Source organism: Chlorocebus sabaeus, chromosome 14 (genome assembly GCF_047675955.1).
Source record: "Chlorocebus sabaeus isolate Y175 chromosome 14, mChlSab1.0.hap1, whole genome shotgun sequence".
Taxonomy (NCBI): Eukaryota; Metazoa; Chordata; class Mammalia; order Primates; family Cercopithecidae; genus Chlorocebus; species Chlorocebus sabaeus.
In genome coordinates, this window is record NC_132917.1 from 100,230,855 (window position 1) to 100,244,194 (window position 13,340).

The 13,340-nt window shown below is 36.3% G+C and overlaps 1 protein-coding gene across 15 annotated transcripts in view; it reads right to left on the minus strand.

The window, feature by feature from the left end:
• The window catches only part of REV1 (REV1 DNA directed polymerase), a 90,147-nt gene that overhangs the window by 30,342 nt on the left and 46,465 nt on the right, over positions 1–13,340 (minus strand). For 12 of the 15 annotated variants that reach the window (XR_500302.3, XM_008008174.3, XM_008008173.3 and 9 more), the window contains exons 5-8: positions 11,516–11,668; positions 7,514–8,223; positions 4,770–4,877; positions 3,279–3,395 (exon numbers count right to left, since the gene is read on the minus strand). Coding sequence is in view for 11 of the 15 variants with exons in the window: in XM_008008174.3 (XP_008006365.3) it covers positions 3,279–3,395; positions 4,770–4,877; positions 7,514–8,223; positions 11,516–11,668 (1,088 nt within the window). In the remaining 4 variants the exon portion in view is untranslated. Of the gene's footprint in view, positions 1–657; positions 836–3,278; positions 3,396–4,769; positions 4,878–7,513; positions 8,224–11,515; positions 11,669–13,340 lie in introns of those variants that run through there. The other 3 variants (XM_038004207.2, XM_038004208.2, XM_008008171.3) reach the window with 2 other exon arrangements.

The window sequence follows — 13,340 nt, forward strand, 5'->3', positions numbered from 1 at the left end:
GCAAAGTCTCTGGCTTCATGGGCTTAAACAACTCTTCCTGGTTTGACTAGTAATCATCAACATCTTTCATCTAACTATGCCACTCACACAAGCATTTCTGGATTTCAGCAACCACATATACACAGCGTAAATGCAAATCAAACTGACTGGCATCTCAGTGGGGTCAAATCCTACTTGCTTCAAAACAGCTGAGTATGTAATGTGAGCTACAGTTTCTGACATATGAGTAACATATGCTAGCTATACTATTACAAATTAAAGACAGAATCCCAAGCAGACTACCCAGTGTTTCTGGACGGTTTTAAAAGGCTAAATATAAATTTTAATAGTCCATTCATCTAAGCTGAAAAACTGTAAGAATTTCAGGACTGTCAGTATCACTCTTCAACAGAGGGTGCTACTAGACCCCCAAAAAAGGAGTGCTGAAGCTTGAACAGCCACAACCGTCTTGTAACCATGGTGTAACCATGAGTTATGCCTTACAAGTTGGAGAATTACCTGACTTTGATATCTGAAGGGCTAGTTATCTAAGACACTGTCTTGAAAATAACAGAAAACTTATGCTTGAGGAGAGAACAGTCTCTGTGGTCCATGCGCCCCCAATGCCCTGGCCTGAGAGGCAGCACCATCGTGTTCCTCTCCATTGGGCTGGCTGACCTGTTCCACAGTGCAGCAGAATGCGTGGGTCCCTCCACGAGCGGAGTGAGTTGCTTCATGTGAGATTCAGGGAAATGCAGGGACACACTGTCCTCACTGGAGGGCAAAGTAGAGAACTGCTCATCAAAACTTGACAAACTAGACGGGCACATGGAGAATGTGGAGGAACGGTTGGAGAAATCAGAGGCCAGGACCCAAGTCTGTGAAAAAGAAATCGCTGAGAATAAATCTATGACTAATACGATTTTTAAAACTGTTGTTCTTTAGAATGAAAACTGAAGCTGTTGATGGGATAGAAAACATCTGTATCCTGGAAATCCAGGAAGGAGTAAAAGGCCCCAACCATGAAATTTGGAGCATAAATTGTTCCAAACAATGAGATCATCAATGAGAAGTGCCACTACTGAGTACTGCTCAGGAAGCAGCCTCCAAAAGAAGTCATGGATGGATGAGATACCCTGGTCGCACTGGTCTAATTAAAGAGCTTTTGGATATGACAACTAAGAAACTAAAGTTTCAAAAAGGACTAAGGATGCTATTTGTCCTAATACGTTGTCTAGACATATAAGCCAAACATTAGACTGATCTTTTTTCTTTTTTTTCAAAGCTAGTGCACAGAAGCCAAAGATTCTAATTCCTAAACTGATCCTCAATATTTTTCTATTTGGTGCCATGTCTGATAATGACCCAGAGAAAGAAAGATCAGGGAATAACAAGCAAAGAGGAACAAAAGCACTGAAAAAAGTTCTGAGCACAAGCTTAGTTGTAATCAAATTTTATAATAAAGGATAATCTATTCATTTTATATGTACCAAATAATCTGGTGAGCTCCTAATGCATGAAAAGGCTTAGCATATAAAAGTAAATGGCATCAAGTTAAAGTAAGAGTATAAAATACAAACTGTCATATCACCTTTTCTAGTGACGAGACAATCTCCTTTTGACAGTTTTCAATGGCAAGTGAAATTTAAATATTTCTCCTAATACTTCCCTTCTGGTTTACCACCCACATTTAGATGCGAAGGGGATGTGATTATAGAAGGTCATTAAAATGTTGTAAAAATTAGGTGACTAAACTGATGAAGACAATTAAGTAACCAATGACAGTATTGTGTTAATAAACCATTTATAGTAAGATTGTCTGTAACAGAAGAAAAGACAAAAGAGAACTAGCTCTCTGCTACTCCTAAGGAATGTGAGCTTGTCAAGGTCAAAATTTTAAATGTAGACTGCCGATAAAAGGACGTGTGTAACAAGACTACCCACCAGAGAGACTCTGAGCACTGAAGATGCTACTGCACGTATATACATGGTGGTTTTTCTTCTTTCAACTTTCTTTAGTATTTCATAAAGCCTAATATATGACAAGTATTGTGTACTTCCTTAAGCTATTTATTTCTTATTTTCTAGAACTTAAGATTTCACCTGTTTAACAGCACATAGAAAATACAAAAAGAAAAACCAACCTACCACAAAATCCATACTACCAATACTTAAACTACCTATATACCATAATACAACTAAATGTCAAGTTCAGTAACAGCTACTCCACACCTACTCATGACACACAAAATTCTAGAATCTCAAAAATCTCTGCAAAGATTTAAAGACCAAGAAAACATTTATAAAACTTGGAAATAAATGTACACACAAAGCGTAAACATGTATCTACAATTATGTTCTTTCATACTTAAGACCACATGAACAGATGATCAAAACCAACAAAAAGACTATAATCCCAAAAACGGTCCTCAGAGATGTTTGCTGGCTTTCCTTTTGCCTTAATTTCATTGGAGTCATTGTGACAAGTAAGCCCAACATTTTATAACTGACAACAAGGGCACTGAAATAACTGCAATAAAACTAAACTGCATGCTTTCCATTTCACTGTATATCTAACTTCTGACTACACTCTGGGTAATATATTTCTGAGAAACTAATTTAAAAAATTCTCTTTGGCTTTGCAAAATAACCATGAGAAAACGAATCAATTATTTAAAAAATTTAATTTCTAAGAAAATATTTCTCAGCGAATTTACTCAGGAGAAGAAAGTAATAGACACATGAAAATCTTAATAAGTATCATGACTAGTACAACTTATGATTTTGCTTAATAATATCCAAAATTAAAAAGTCAAGAGAGGCAACAAGGTTATATCTCATAACAAATAGGTTCACTAAAGGATATGGAGAATGATTACTGGTGTTCACTTTTAATTCCAATAAATTAAAAGTTCTACTGTTTGTTATCCTACTTCCTCATACAAATATCTTGAGCAACACAAACTTTAACATTCTTACTGTGATGCAGTAACCAAATGACCAGTAATTAACTCTCACAATAGACAGAGGCTTCTTTAAATTATGCCCATGATTTTTATCCCCAATCTAAATTTATACAAAGCAAATGAATCATATCTTGTAAAACATTCCTCACTCTCTATTTCAGGAAAATGTCACCCTCCAATTCAACAAAACCTAACTGTTGATATCCTTAAAAGCCCTGAATGAAAAAGCTAATTGCTACAACTCTGCTCTCATTTCTGTAACAACCATGCCAATAGCAAAATCCAGAAGCCGTCCACAGGAGTACTAAGACTTCAAAGACAGCTCATTTGTACCTGCTTTGCCTTTCAGGATTTTATTCTGGTAATACTGCCACTCCAGCTGGGGGTTAGCGCCAGGACGTAAAGGTGCCCTTCCTGTGCCTCTGTTACTTGTAACAGCCACTGGTTTGCCTGTGAGAAAAATATTAAATTATTTCTGCATATGGGTACAGGAATGTTAACAACATGTAAGCAAAAATTTTTCAAATGATTTTTAAAACATGCCTTTTTTTTCTTTACCTTTACTTATGACATTAATCCTTAAAGAAGCTAATACTTTAAAGACTATCAATCACCATGTAAATGTCATCTAAGTTTCTCAGCACCTCCAAAAAAGCCAATTATTTGTGACCATTCTGATACATTTTTTCAGCCTGAAAGCAGCAGTCATCTCAGCCTTCCAGGGTTTTTGTTTGATTTCGTATTGTAGAAAACAGGCAACTCAAGACTCTAGATTCAGACATTAAGTGGTGGGGAAAGAAAAACTAAGTATACTTTTTTTGTACTTCTAGAGTTAACATCTATACTTCTCTCTCAATTTTACAGCAACAGAAACTAAATACTTACACATTGGAATCACAATCTGACCTACCACATTATCAAACATAAGCATACAGCCCCTCAATTTTTGCTTTAGTATAAACTTACTTTCCTGTATCATTTACTTTTGTATGTGTGTTAAGTTACAAGATTACTCTAACTTTGTAAAGCTACAGCATGGATAAATATGTATTTACTGAATGCATTATTTTGAGGACCAATAAATAAAATCAACAATGCATTAAAAAGTTACTCTATGAAAATCAATTATTTAACATTCTAATAACTCCTTTCAGAGCTGAGGAACCACTACCCACGACAAAAACAAAGTCCTGGTTTTATCACAGCAGCTTCTGTGCCACAGTGATTCCTTATTTAAGGGAAGAAAACACTAAGTTGTCTCTTTCAGACAGAGGCAAACACTGGAAAACCCAGAATGTATGCTTTTCAAAGTACTAACTAGTTCACAAATATCTGCAATTTCACTAAGACAAAGACTGTCCACATGACTTAACATATTTTAGCAATATTCAATAATGCAAAATTATCCTACAATCAAAACGCTGGGATGTTCATGGGCATCAAGACAGTTAATCAAGTTATTTGCTCAAAAGAGAAAGCATAATGACCCAAGTCTCACAAACAAGAGCCACCATAAAATTTCCATTCATTAACAAGGAATACAGATACAAATTTAGAAAATGCCCAATACAGATCCTGCCTACATTAGTCTTCGATGACATATCCTTCAGCTGAAGATGAATATTGTTCCCTGAAGATCTCTACAGGGAGAAAGAAAAACTCTAATTCCCCTATACCTTCCTTGATAATCAAATACAGAAAATTTGGAAAAACTGATTTTCCCAAGAAAAATCACAATTTTTTAAAAAAAGATTTCGTAATCTCTTTGAATATGTATTTACAACAATATATCAATTTTCTTAAAACATAAGCAAGAATACAGACCTTTGAGATCTGGTCTATTTCGTATACCCACTGACACAAAGAAGCAATCCATATCAACATGCATGATACAGCTCTGATGTCTGGGAGAACTCAACACTGACACATCTCCTAGAAGGAAAAAGACAGCATTCAAACCCCAAGCTCATTTTTATTATTTAAAACATCAGGTCTAGTTAATTTCAGAAACTATATTTAAAACATGCTTACACCCAGAATGGAGTCTTTTTAAAAAACCAGAAATGACTACAGATTATTGCTATCACCTCAAGAGAAGCCCAATTTAATTAAGTCTCTAATTAGTTTGTCAAAAAGTACATCTTAAAATTATTTCATTGTGCTGATTATTTTATAAAAATACAAAGGTGTTGGCATACATTTAGTTACATGAAGCTAAGTAAAACTTATCTTGATGATCATTATTCCATGCAATCTACAAACACACCTGGATAAAATAACAACAATAAAAATGGCTACCAGTGCTTGGTAGGTGTTAGGCACTGCTGTTAAGAGGTTTACATGTACGTATTTATTTAAATTCTCACAACTATGAGGTAGGTAACCGTATCATCTCCATTCTGTAGACTAAAAGTTTAAGTCACACAGCCTATTATTAAGTGGTTGAGCTGTGATTCTGTCCCAAGCAGTCTGATTTCTGAGCCTTAAAACTACCATGTTGCTGTTCTAAGTACTTGAAAAACAGTCTATAAAACATAAATCTGTAAATTTTTACCCTTATGCCATTAAATACTATTAAAGATCAGAGCTGAATGACATAGACCACATTTAAGGAGATAAAGGTGAGTGTCCTCACCTAAGGACAAAAGCTTCTAATCATCCTGAGCTACACTGAGATTCATCAGGGTCATTTTAACCCTAATCCAGGCACAAGCAGAGCTTTCCTCTATTATCAGTCTCATCCTTAGCCTTTTCCTCTGGTCCTCTAAGATACACAAGTTCTGGATATAAGAACCCTGAGCTTGTAAAAAGTTCTGATCTCATAAAGGAGTTTTTCTCAGGCTTGAAAATATTAGTACTGAGGGTTAGTCTTTATAATAGGCTTCCAAAAACAGATATCCCCTAACAGTTTTGGACCACTCCATTTACCAAACTGTGCCTGCGATAGCATGTACCTAGTTCTCCCCACTACTTTTTTTTTTTTGAGATAGGGTCTCACTGTGTTGCCCCGTCTGAAGTGCAGTGGTGGAATCTGCAGCCTCAACCTCCAGGGCTCAAACAATCCTCCTGCCTCAGCCTTCCAAGTAGCTGGGACCACAGGCCCGTGCCACCACGCCCAGCTAATTTTTTTTTCCTTTTTGATAGAGACAGGGTCTCACTGTGTTGCCCAGGTTGGTCCTGAACTCCTGGGCTCAAGCAATCCTCCTGCCTCAGCCTCCCCAAGTGTGGGAATTACAGGCATGAGCCACTGTGCCCAGCCTGCTCATGTATTCTTAAGCTCACAACCCCACGAGGCAAACATCGTGGACTATCTATCACTTCTCTTCACAAAGAAAACTAAGACTCAGAGAGGTGAACTAACTTGTCCATAGTCCTGCAACGTAAGAGAGGCAGAAGGATTCAGATTCATGCTACACTATCTAACTCCAAAGCCAGGCACTTCCTTACTGCCCTCTATATTATCTCAAATGATTCATAAAATCATCACAATTCTGCTGTATAGAAGTATTTTTCAAAGTATCACATAAACATAATGCAAGCAACTCAAAATAATGCTTTTAAACATTCAAGTAGTACAGAATGCATAAGCCAAATATCTACCAAATGCTTTCACACAATAACAAAATTTCTCATTTTATTCCCATTCATAGAACTAATTAATCATAGTTCTCTGAAGCATTCAGAATTAAATAACCTTCAGGTAACAAGGCTAAGACATGATGTAAGGATAATCTAGTATCTATATTATTCTGAAATATTTCCTAAATACCAAAAAGCATTTTTTGACTAAAAGTACGTAGGAATACATCAAACTCAGTAAAACATAACAGAAAACACCCCACATAGAGTCTCTATCACTTTCTAGGACAGAACCATGGGCGTCTCTCTATATCTCAGTTTCCACAGCTATAAATTAAAGGATAGTATTAATCTCTGAGGTCTCTCCCCATAAAAAAATCCTATAATCTGTAAAAGGAACTAAAACTTCAAACCAGATACTAATTTATGACTGGCACAGAAACACAGTCTGCTACTGTGTATTTGTTTTTGATAACAAGTATTAAAATTCAAAATACAATGAACCAATGCACTTAGATGTCAAATAACCTCACTGAAAGTTTACCACTGTTAATTATAACAGCTCTATGTCAAAACTGATTTAAAAAATCATTATGATGCAAGCTTCTAGAAATTTAACAATTCCTCTTATCAAACCAACTGCATTCTTACAGGGGTTTAAGCACTGGATAGATGTTACATTAACACAGTTCAAAACTTCACCAACCGATAAGGTCTACATGAGGAATGAATGCTCAGAATCCCAACCATCTTACTGTTTAAATTCTCTGAAAATTTTCAGTCAGCCACAATTAAATCTAATTGTTTTAAAAACATTTTAATAAATAAGCTTTCTATAATGTTATGCTTCCTGTAGATTACATGACTTGACATTCTGAGACTTTTATATTAAGAAAACTTCATATTGACCAGAAATACCAATAATAGCGTAAGAGCAAAATGATCAAGCGTGACTGTTTCTTAAGAAAACAATTTTAGTAAGTATCTACCTGTGTCAGTTACAACAAGTGCAGACCTGCCTGTTTTCATTTTTTTTAACTTTTCCCTTCCTGGAAAGATACCATTACTTTGTCTTTGTAGGGTATTGACAAACTCAGTCAATTCACACTTCCACATTGATATGTGATGCAGTCTTGAATGAGAATAGAAGTTTGAAATAAAATTGCAGTCTGAAGGTTTGGATGGCACTGAAGGTGCTGTCTTGCTAAGAGTAGATACTGAAGAAGTGCTTTTTGTGCTTGAAGGCCCCTGAACAGTGGAGTGGTGAGCACCATTGATTTTAGTGTTACTGTGCAAAGGTGATAATGAGACAGAATTAGTTCTGTGTGGATTCCGCAAAGCATCTGTGTTTCTGGTGCTTTGCTGCAACTGCTGCAGAGTGCAGTCTCTGAAATCAGTGCTGCTCTTCTCAGCCTTATCCTCCTCCTGGGAAGAGGCTGGAGAAAGCCTGCTGGCAACACTGTTGACCATGGGCACCAAGCAATCCTGTGTCTTTAAGGCACCATTAGAGCTAGAAGTGTGTCCATTAAAAATGGCAGTGCTGCCTCTGGGATGAGGAATTCCATTCTGTTTCCTTCCCGGTGAGGTCTGTTCCAGATCCACAAAACTAAAATCATTATTTTCGTCTTCTTCATTCCAACTGTTCATGCCATTAACTTTGACTTCATTTTCTGTTTCAATCTTCTTAACGATGTGATTTCTAAAGCAGGAAAAAAATTTTAAGTTAATACTGTCTGACTTTTAGGTTAAAACAATTTTTTCATTTCAACATTTTCTTAGTGGTACACACTTTGGTATTTCTCTCTTTAGAAACAGGAAACTTTTTTTTTTTTTTTTTTTTGAGACGGGGTCTCACTCTGTTGCCCAGGCTGGAGTGCAGTGGCACAATCTCAATTCGCTGCAAGTACGGCTTCCCAGGTTCACGCCATTCTCCTGCCTCAGCCTCCGGAGTAGCTGGGACCACAGTCGCCCGCCACCATGCTGGGCTAATTTCTTTTTGTATTTTTAGTAGAGATGGGGTTTCACCGTGTTAGCCAGGATGGTCTCGATCTCCTGACCTTGTGATCCGCCTGCCTCGACCTCCCAAAGTGCTGGGATTACAGGCCTGAGTCACCTCGCCCAGCCAGGAAATTCTTATACTGAATATTGACAATGCAAAAAAACCCTGAAAATTAAACCACAAACTTTATATTCTGATTTGACAAAAGATCATTCTTTGCAAAAGTAGCAAGGTAACTAGAAAAATTCTAGAATATTAACAGCCCTTTAGGTGTTTTTTGTTTGTTTTTTATTTTCACTTCAGATAGTACCAAAGAAGAAATAAAACAGAATATTTCTCATGGCTGAAGAAAAACCCAAAAAACTTTTCAAGTATTTTCTCCATAAAGAATTCATTGGAATCTATAAGCTCTAAATATCCAGTTCTGAAGCACAGTGCTTGGCGTTTACTACATGGCCAATAAACATCTGCTGAATTAATATACTACAAGGAACTTTCACAAAAATGGATTTTAAAACCTTACTTGAATTCTTATTCCTAGTTTTAGTTTTTATGAAAGGTACTATTCGACACATTAAATCCAGTATGAAGCCAGCTAGTTTCAGTAGGAAAAAAGTGACTGTATTGATTAACCTATTAATGAGCTAATTGTTGCACAAGCAGACAAAAAGTAAAGCCATGTCAATGTGTGGGGGTAATTCAGTAAAATTTACACCCAGAAAAACGAGGACACTTGCCTTATTGACAAGGGAAATTGCACTTCATTTTAAGAAATGCACATTTAGATGCCAGGGTGGTACAAGGCAATCTGGACCAAGCTTCCTGATGACAGCTTTAAATGTAGAGCCTATGACAAATGTCATGCTAAAGCCACATCCTGGCTCCTCTAGACGTCTGTTTAGAAATGCATTCACAAGAATCATCTAAGGAACAAAACCAAAACCTGAATTGCAAAGCAGTAATTCACTCTACTTAGAAATGTCCAAATGTCCATAGCATTAATTCAATTACAGTGCAGGCTCCAGATGTGGCGCTACCCTACAGAGTAGTAAGTCACAGGTGAAATTACCACAGTATTACCAGGTTCCACCAAAAGTCCCTCATCCTAATACCAACTTGGTTTCTCAGTAATGAGAGCCTGACTACACAGAAAATCTCCACAAGCTGGATGATCACCCATTTCAGGGCTAGCTCAGACCCTGGCTAAACATCACATGGAATGTGACAGGCAACTCTGAGTAGATGCCATCCTCACAGACGATCATGCCAATGAAGGGGAAAAAGACAAACTGGATATGATTAAAAGAAGAAAAAAAGAAAACCTAATTTGTCACATGCAGAGAAAGCCTCTTGAGATAAAGAGAATACAAGGGAGCAAAAAGAAATGTACAAAATGTACTGAATATACCCCCCAAAAAACCCCAGAAAACAACAAAAGTGATGTACGTCAGAAAGTCTTACATCTAGTTTTGTGTCAAAAACATTAAGATCCTTTACATGCATTATAGCAACACATCCAACAGAAATCCATATACTGGCAGGAAAATACATTGTTAACATACATTGTTCCTGTACTATACAGTTTCTCAGCCTAGACAAATGGACATTTGCAAAGTAGCTGTACTGGAAATATCACGGGTGGAGCTACATTTCTTAGGCAATGGCATAAATGTATTAAGAAGTAAAATCTAATGGGTAATTTCTTCCTAAAAGTGTCACAAAGAAGATCTTAAAAAAACATATCTATTTTCTACTTTTATTAATGTGGGTAAGAAGAGAAAGATAAAGCTATGTATTCTGTGAAAAGGTTTTCTGGTATTATTTGCTATATACCTTGATACCACATTAGAAAAATTAAAAGCTATACATAACATGAAAAATATTTGAATACGTTTGTGAGTACAAGTTAAATAACAAATGACAACAAAAATTACAGAAGGCAGTGATACTGGATCCTCTCAGATTAATTAGACTCCTGGTCTTTTTGGGAAAAAAAAAATATATCCAACTCCCAAAGCAAGCAATTTAATAAAGAGAAGGCTAACAAAAATGAACCACTTGATATACAAGGTAAGGCAACCCACCAATTAATTGTGAAACCAATTTATCCAGGGTTGCAACTAAAGCTTTCATCAATATTAAAAAAAAAAAAAAAAGGCAGCCACACGGAATAAAGTCTAGATTCACTCTCAATTCTATAACCAAGGGTCACCAACTAAACTTCCACTTATATATTTACATATTTAGAATTGTAGTTATGAATTTTGAATTTTTCAAAAATAACCCAGAAGTGTTAACATTTTCATTGTTTTTTTATGCATGGAACACAACAAAAATATAGCTGGTGCAGTTAGTTCAGTTTTTGAGAAAGCAATACAAATTACTTGTGAGGAAATAATTACTTTCATGAAAATCTACGAAAAAACTTACTAACAATTAAGATCCACTAGCTTAAGGTGAGAAACTAGTATGAATGTAAAATCTTACTAACATATATGAAATTTTCATAAAAATAATTCATTTTTAGATAAGACACTCACACACATATATTTCAACATACTCATTATAAGTGAATAGCCAGGGTTCGTATCTGCTTCTGTCTGTCTGTAACAGAGCAGGGGCCATGCTTACTGATAAAAACCTGCTTTGCGGCCAGGCGTGGTGGCTCATGCCTGTAACCTCAGCACTTTAGGAGGTCGAGGAGGGTAGATCACAAGGTCAGGAGTTTGAGACCAGACTGGCCAAGACGGTGAAACCCCACTTCTACTAAAAATACAAAAATTAGCTAGGTGTGGTGGTACACGCCAGTAATGGGGGCGGCTGAGGCAGGATAATCACTTGAACCTTGGAGGCAGAGGTCGTAATAAGCCTAGATTGTACCATTGCACTCCAGCCTGGGCAACAAGAGCGAAACTCCGTCTTAAAAAAAAAACAAAACAAAACCAAAAAAAAAAACCCAGCTTTGCAGTAATCCCCAACTAGACAAACTTACACCCTGTTGTTGAACTGTTTGGCTATATTGCTTGGACCTGGCACAGGATCCTCAGGTCTGCATACAGGATTAAAGCTGAGACCCTTCTGCACACTGGACTGCTTGGTGTACAGCTGATATGGAATGTAGGAGAGGAGTCGTCCAGCTTTGATGCTGAAACAAAAAGCAACATCAATTTAGAGTTCCATACTTGGTGACAATGAATGAGCTTCATGAAAAAAAAAAATCAATGTCTTCAAAGATACAGTATTTCACCAACAACAGGCCATCATCTGTTTTCCTAGTTTATTCCTTCTTGCTCAGTTTTAGTGGTCCCAATACAATATGATCTTAGAGTGGGGAAAAACTGCAAGCACAGAGCTGAACTAGTCAATATTTTAATCCTCATGACTTTATATTTACCACCCTGTCAACAGTTAAGACAGAATCTTTAAGACTTCACCAAAATCTCATCTCATATATTAAGGTTTTCCAGGATAAGTAAACTGAATAAGGATTCTCAATTTCCAAATTCATGTCAGAAACTTAATAAAAATATAGGACAAACTAAAGAATCTCAACTTCAAGAGTAATAATTTATACTATTTTTATGTATACAGGAATGGTAAGAGCCAAGGCCATTTGAAGATATGAACTCTACAGGGGCCAAAACTACCATGTACATCCTCACAGCGTATCACACATCACCACTCAAATCCAGGGAACACCAGTATTACAATGCTAGGTGGTACTAGCACTGTAACCGAAGCTCCCAAATGTCTGCTTCCTTGTGTACTTCAGAACTAAAACTAATTTGACTGCAGTATCTTAAACTGATATTTTCTTGCTAATAAACTGAGTTATATATGGCTACTCTACCTTTAAAATTATCATTTAACTTCAAATTTAAAAACAACCAATCAATATACTTAGGCTATCATCCAAATTTCAAAACAAGCTCCTTTAACAAATTAGAAAATATTTCAAAACAACATTTGGATTTTAAACCTAAAATATATACCAAGGAATCATCACTTAGTTATTTAGAAAAAGACTGATAACATGATAAAAATACATTTCTTATTGTCTCATAAATCTAAGACTTGATATTTTCATTTTCTTAAATAGTGCCTCACAAAACTTTTTAAAAAATAATAATCATTTAAGAAATGACTGAATTGGCTTACAGAATACTAATTAAAAATAACTGAGTCAACAACTTGGAATACAGGAAAACATACTAACAGATTCTAAAAATTGAACTATATACGATACAGAGTATGTCCTTTATATAATTATGTCAATATAGATTTAAAAATTCTACCTAAAGTACCTTAAACTATATCAAATGCTATAACTACTAAATTATGATAGTAAAGAACATACTATACTAGTCACAAGACATGTACCCAGTGAATTTATTAGCAGGCTAAATGTTTTATCAAAATTTAGGTTACCTTCAAAATACATTCAAATACATTCAAAATTTCAGGTTACATTCAAATATCAGAATCAAAATCCTAAAATTAGACTATTTTTTACTTTATTCTTCCTCAAACCAACTTTTCTTCCCTTTTTTGAGATGGAGTCTCACTCTGTCGCCCAGGCTGGAGTGCAGTGGCACGATCTTGGCTTCACGCCATTCTCCTGCCTCAGCCTCCCGAGTAGCTGGGACTACAGACACCTGCCACCAGGCCCAGCTAATTTTTTGTATTTTTTTTAGTAGAGACGGGGTTTCACCATGTTAGCCAGGATGGTCTCGATCTCCTGACCTCGTGATCCACCCGCCTCCACCTCCCAAAGTGCTGGGATTACAAGCGTGAGCCACCTTGCCTGGCCCTTTTCT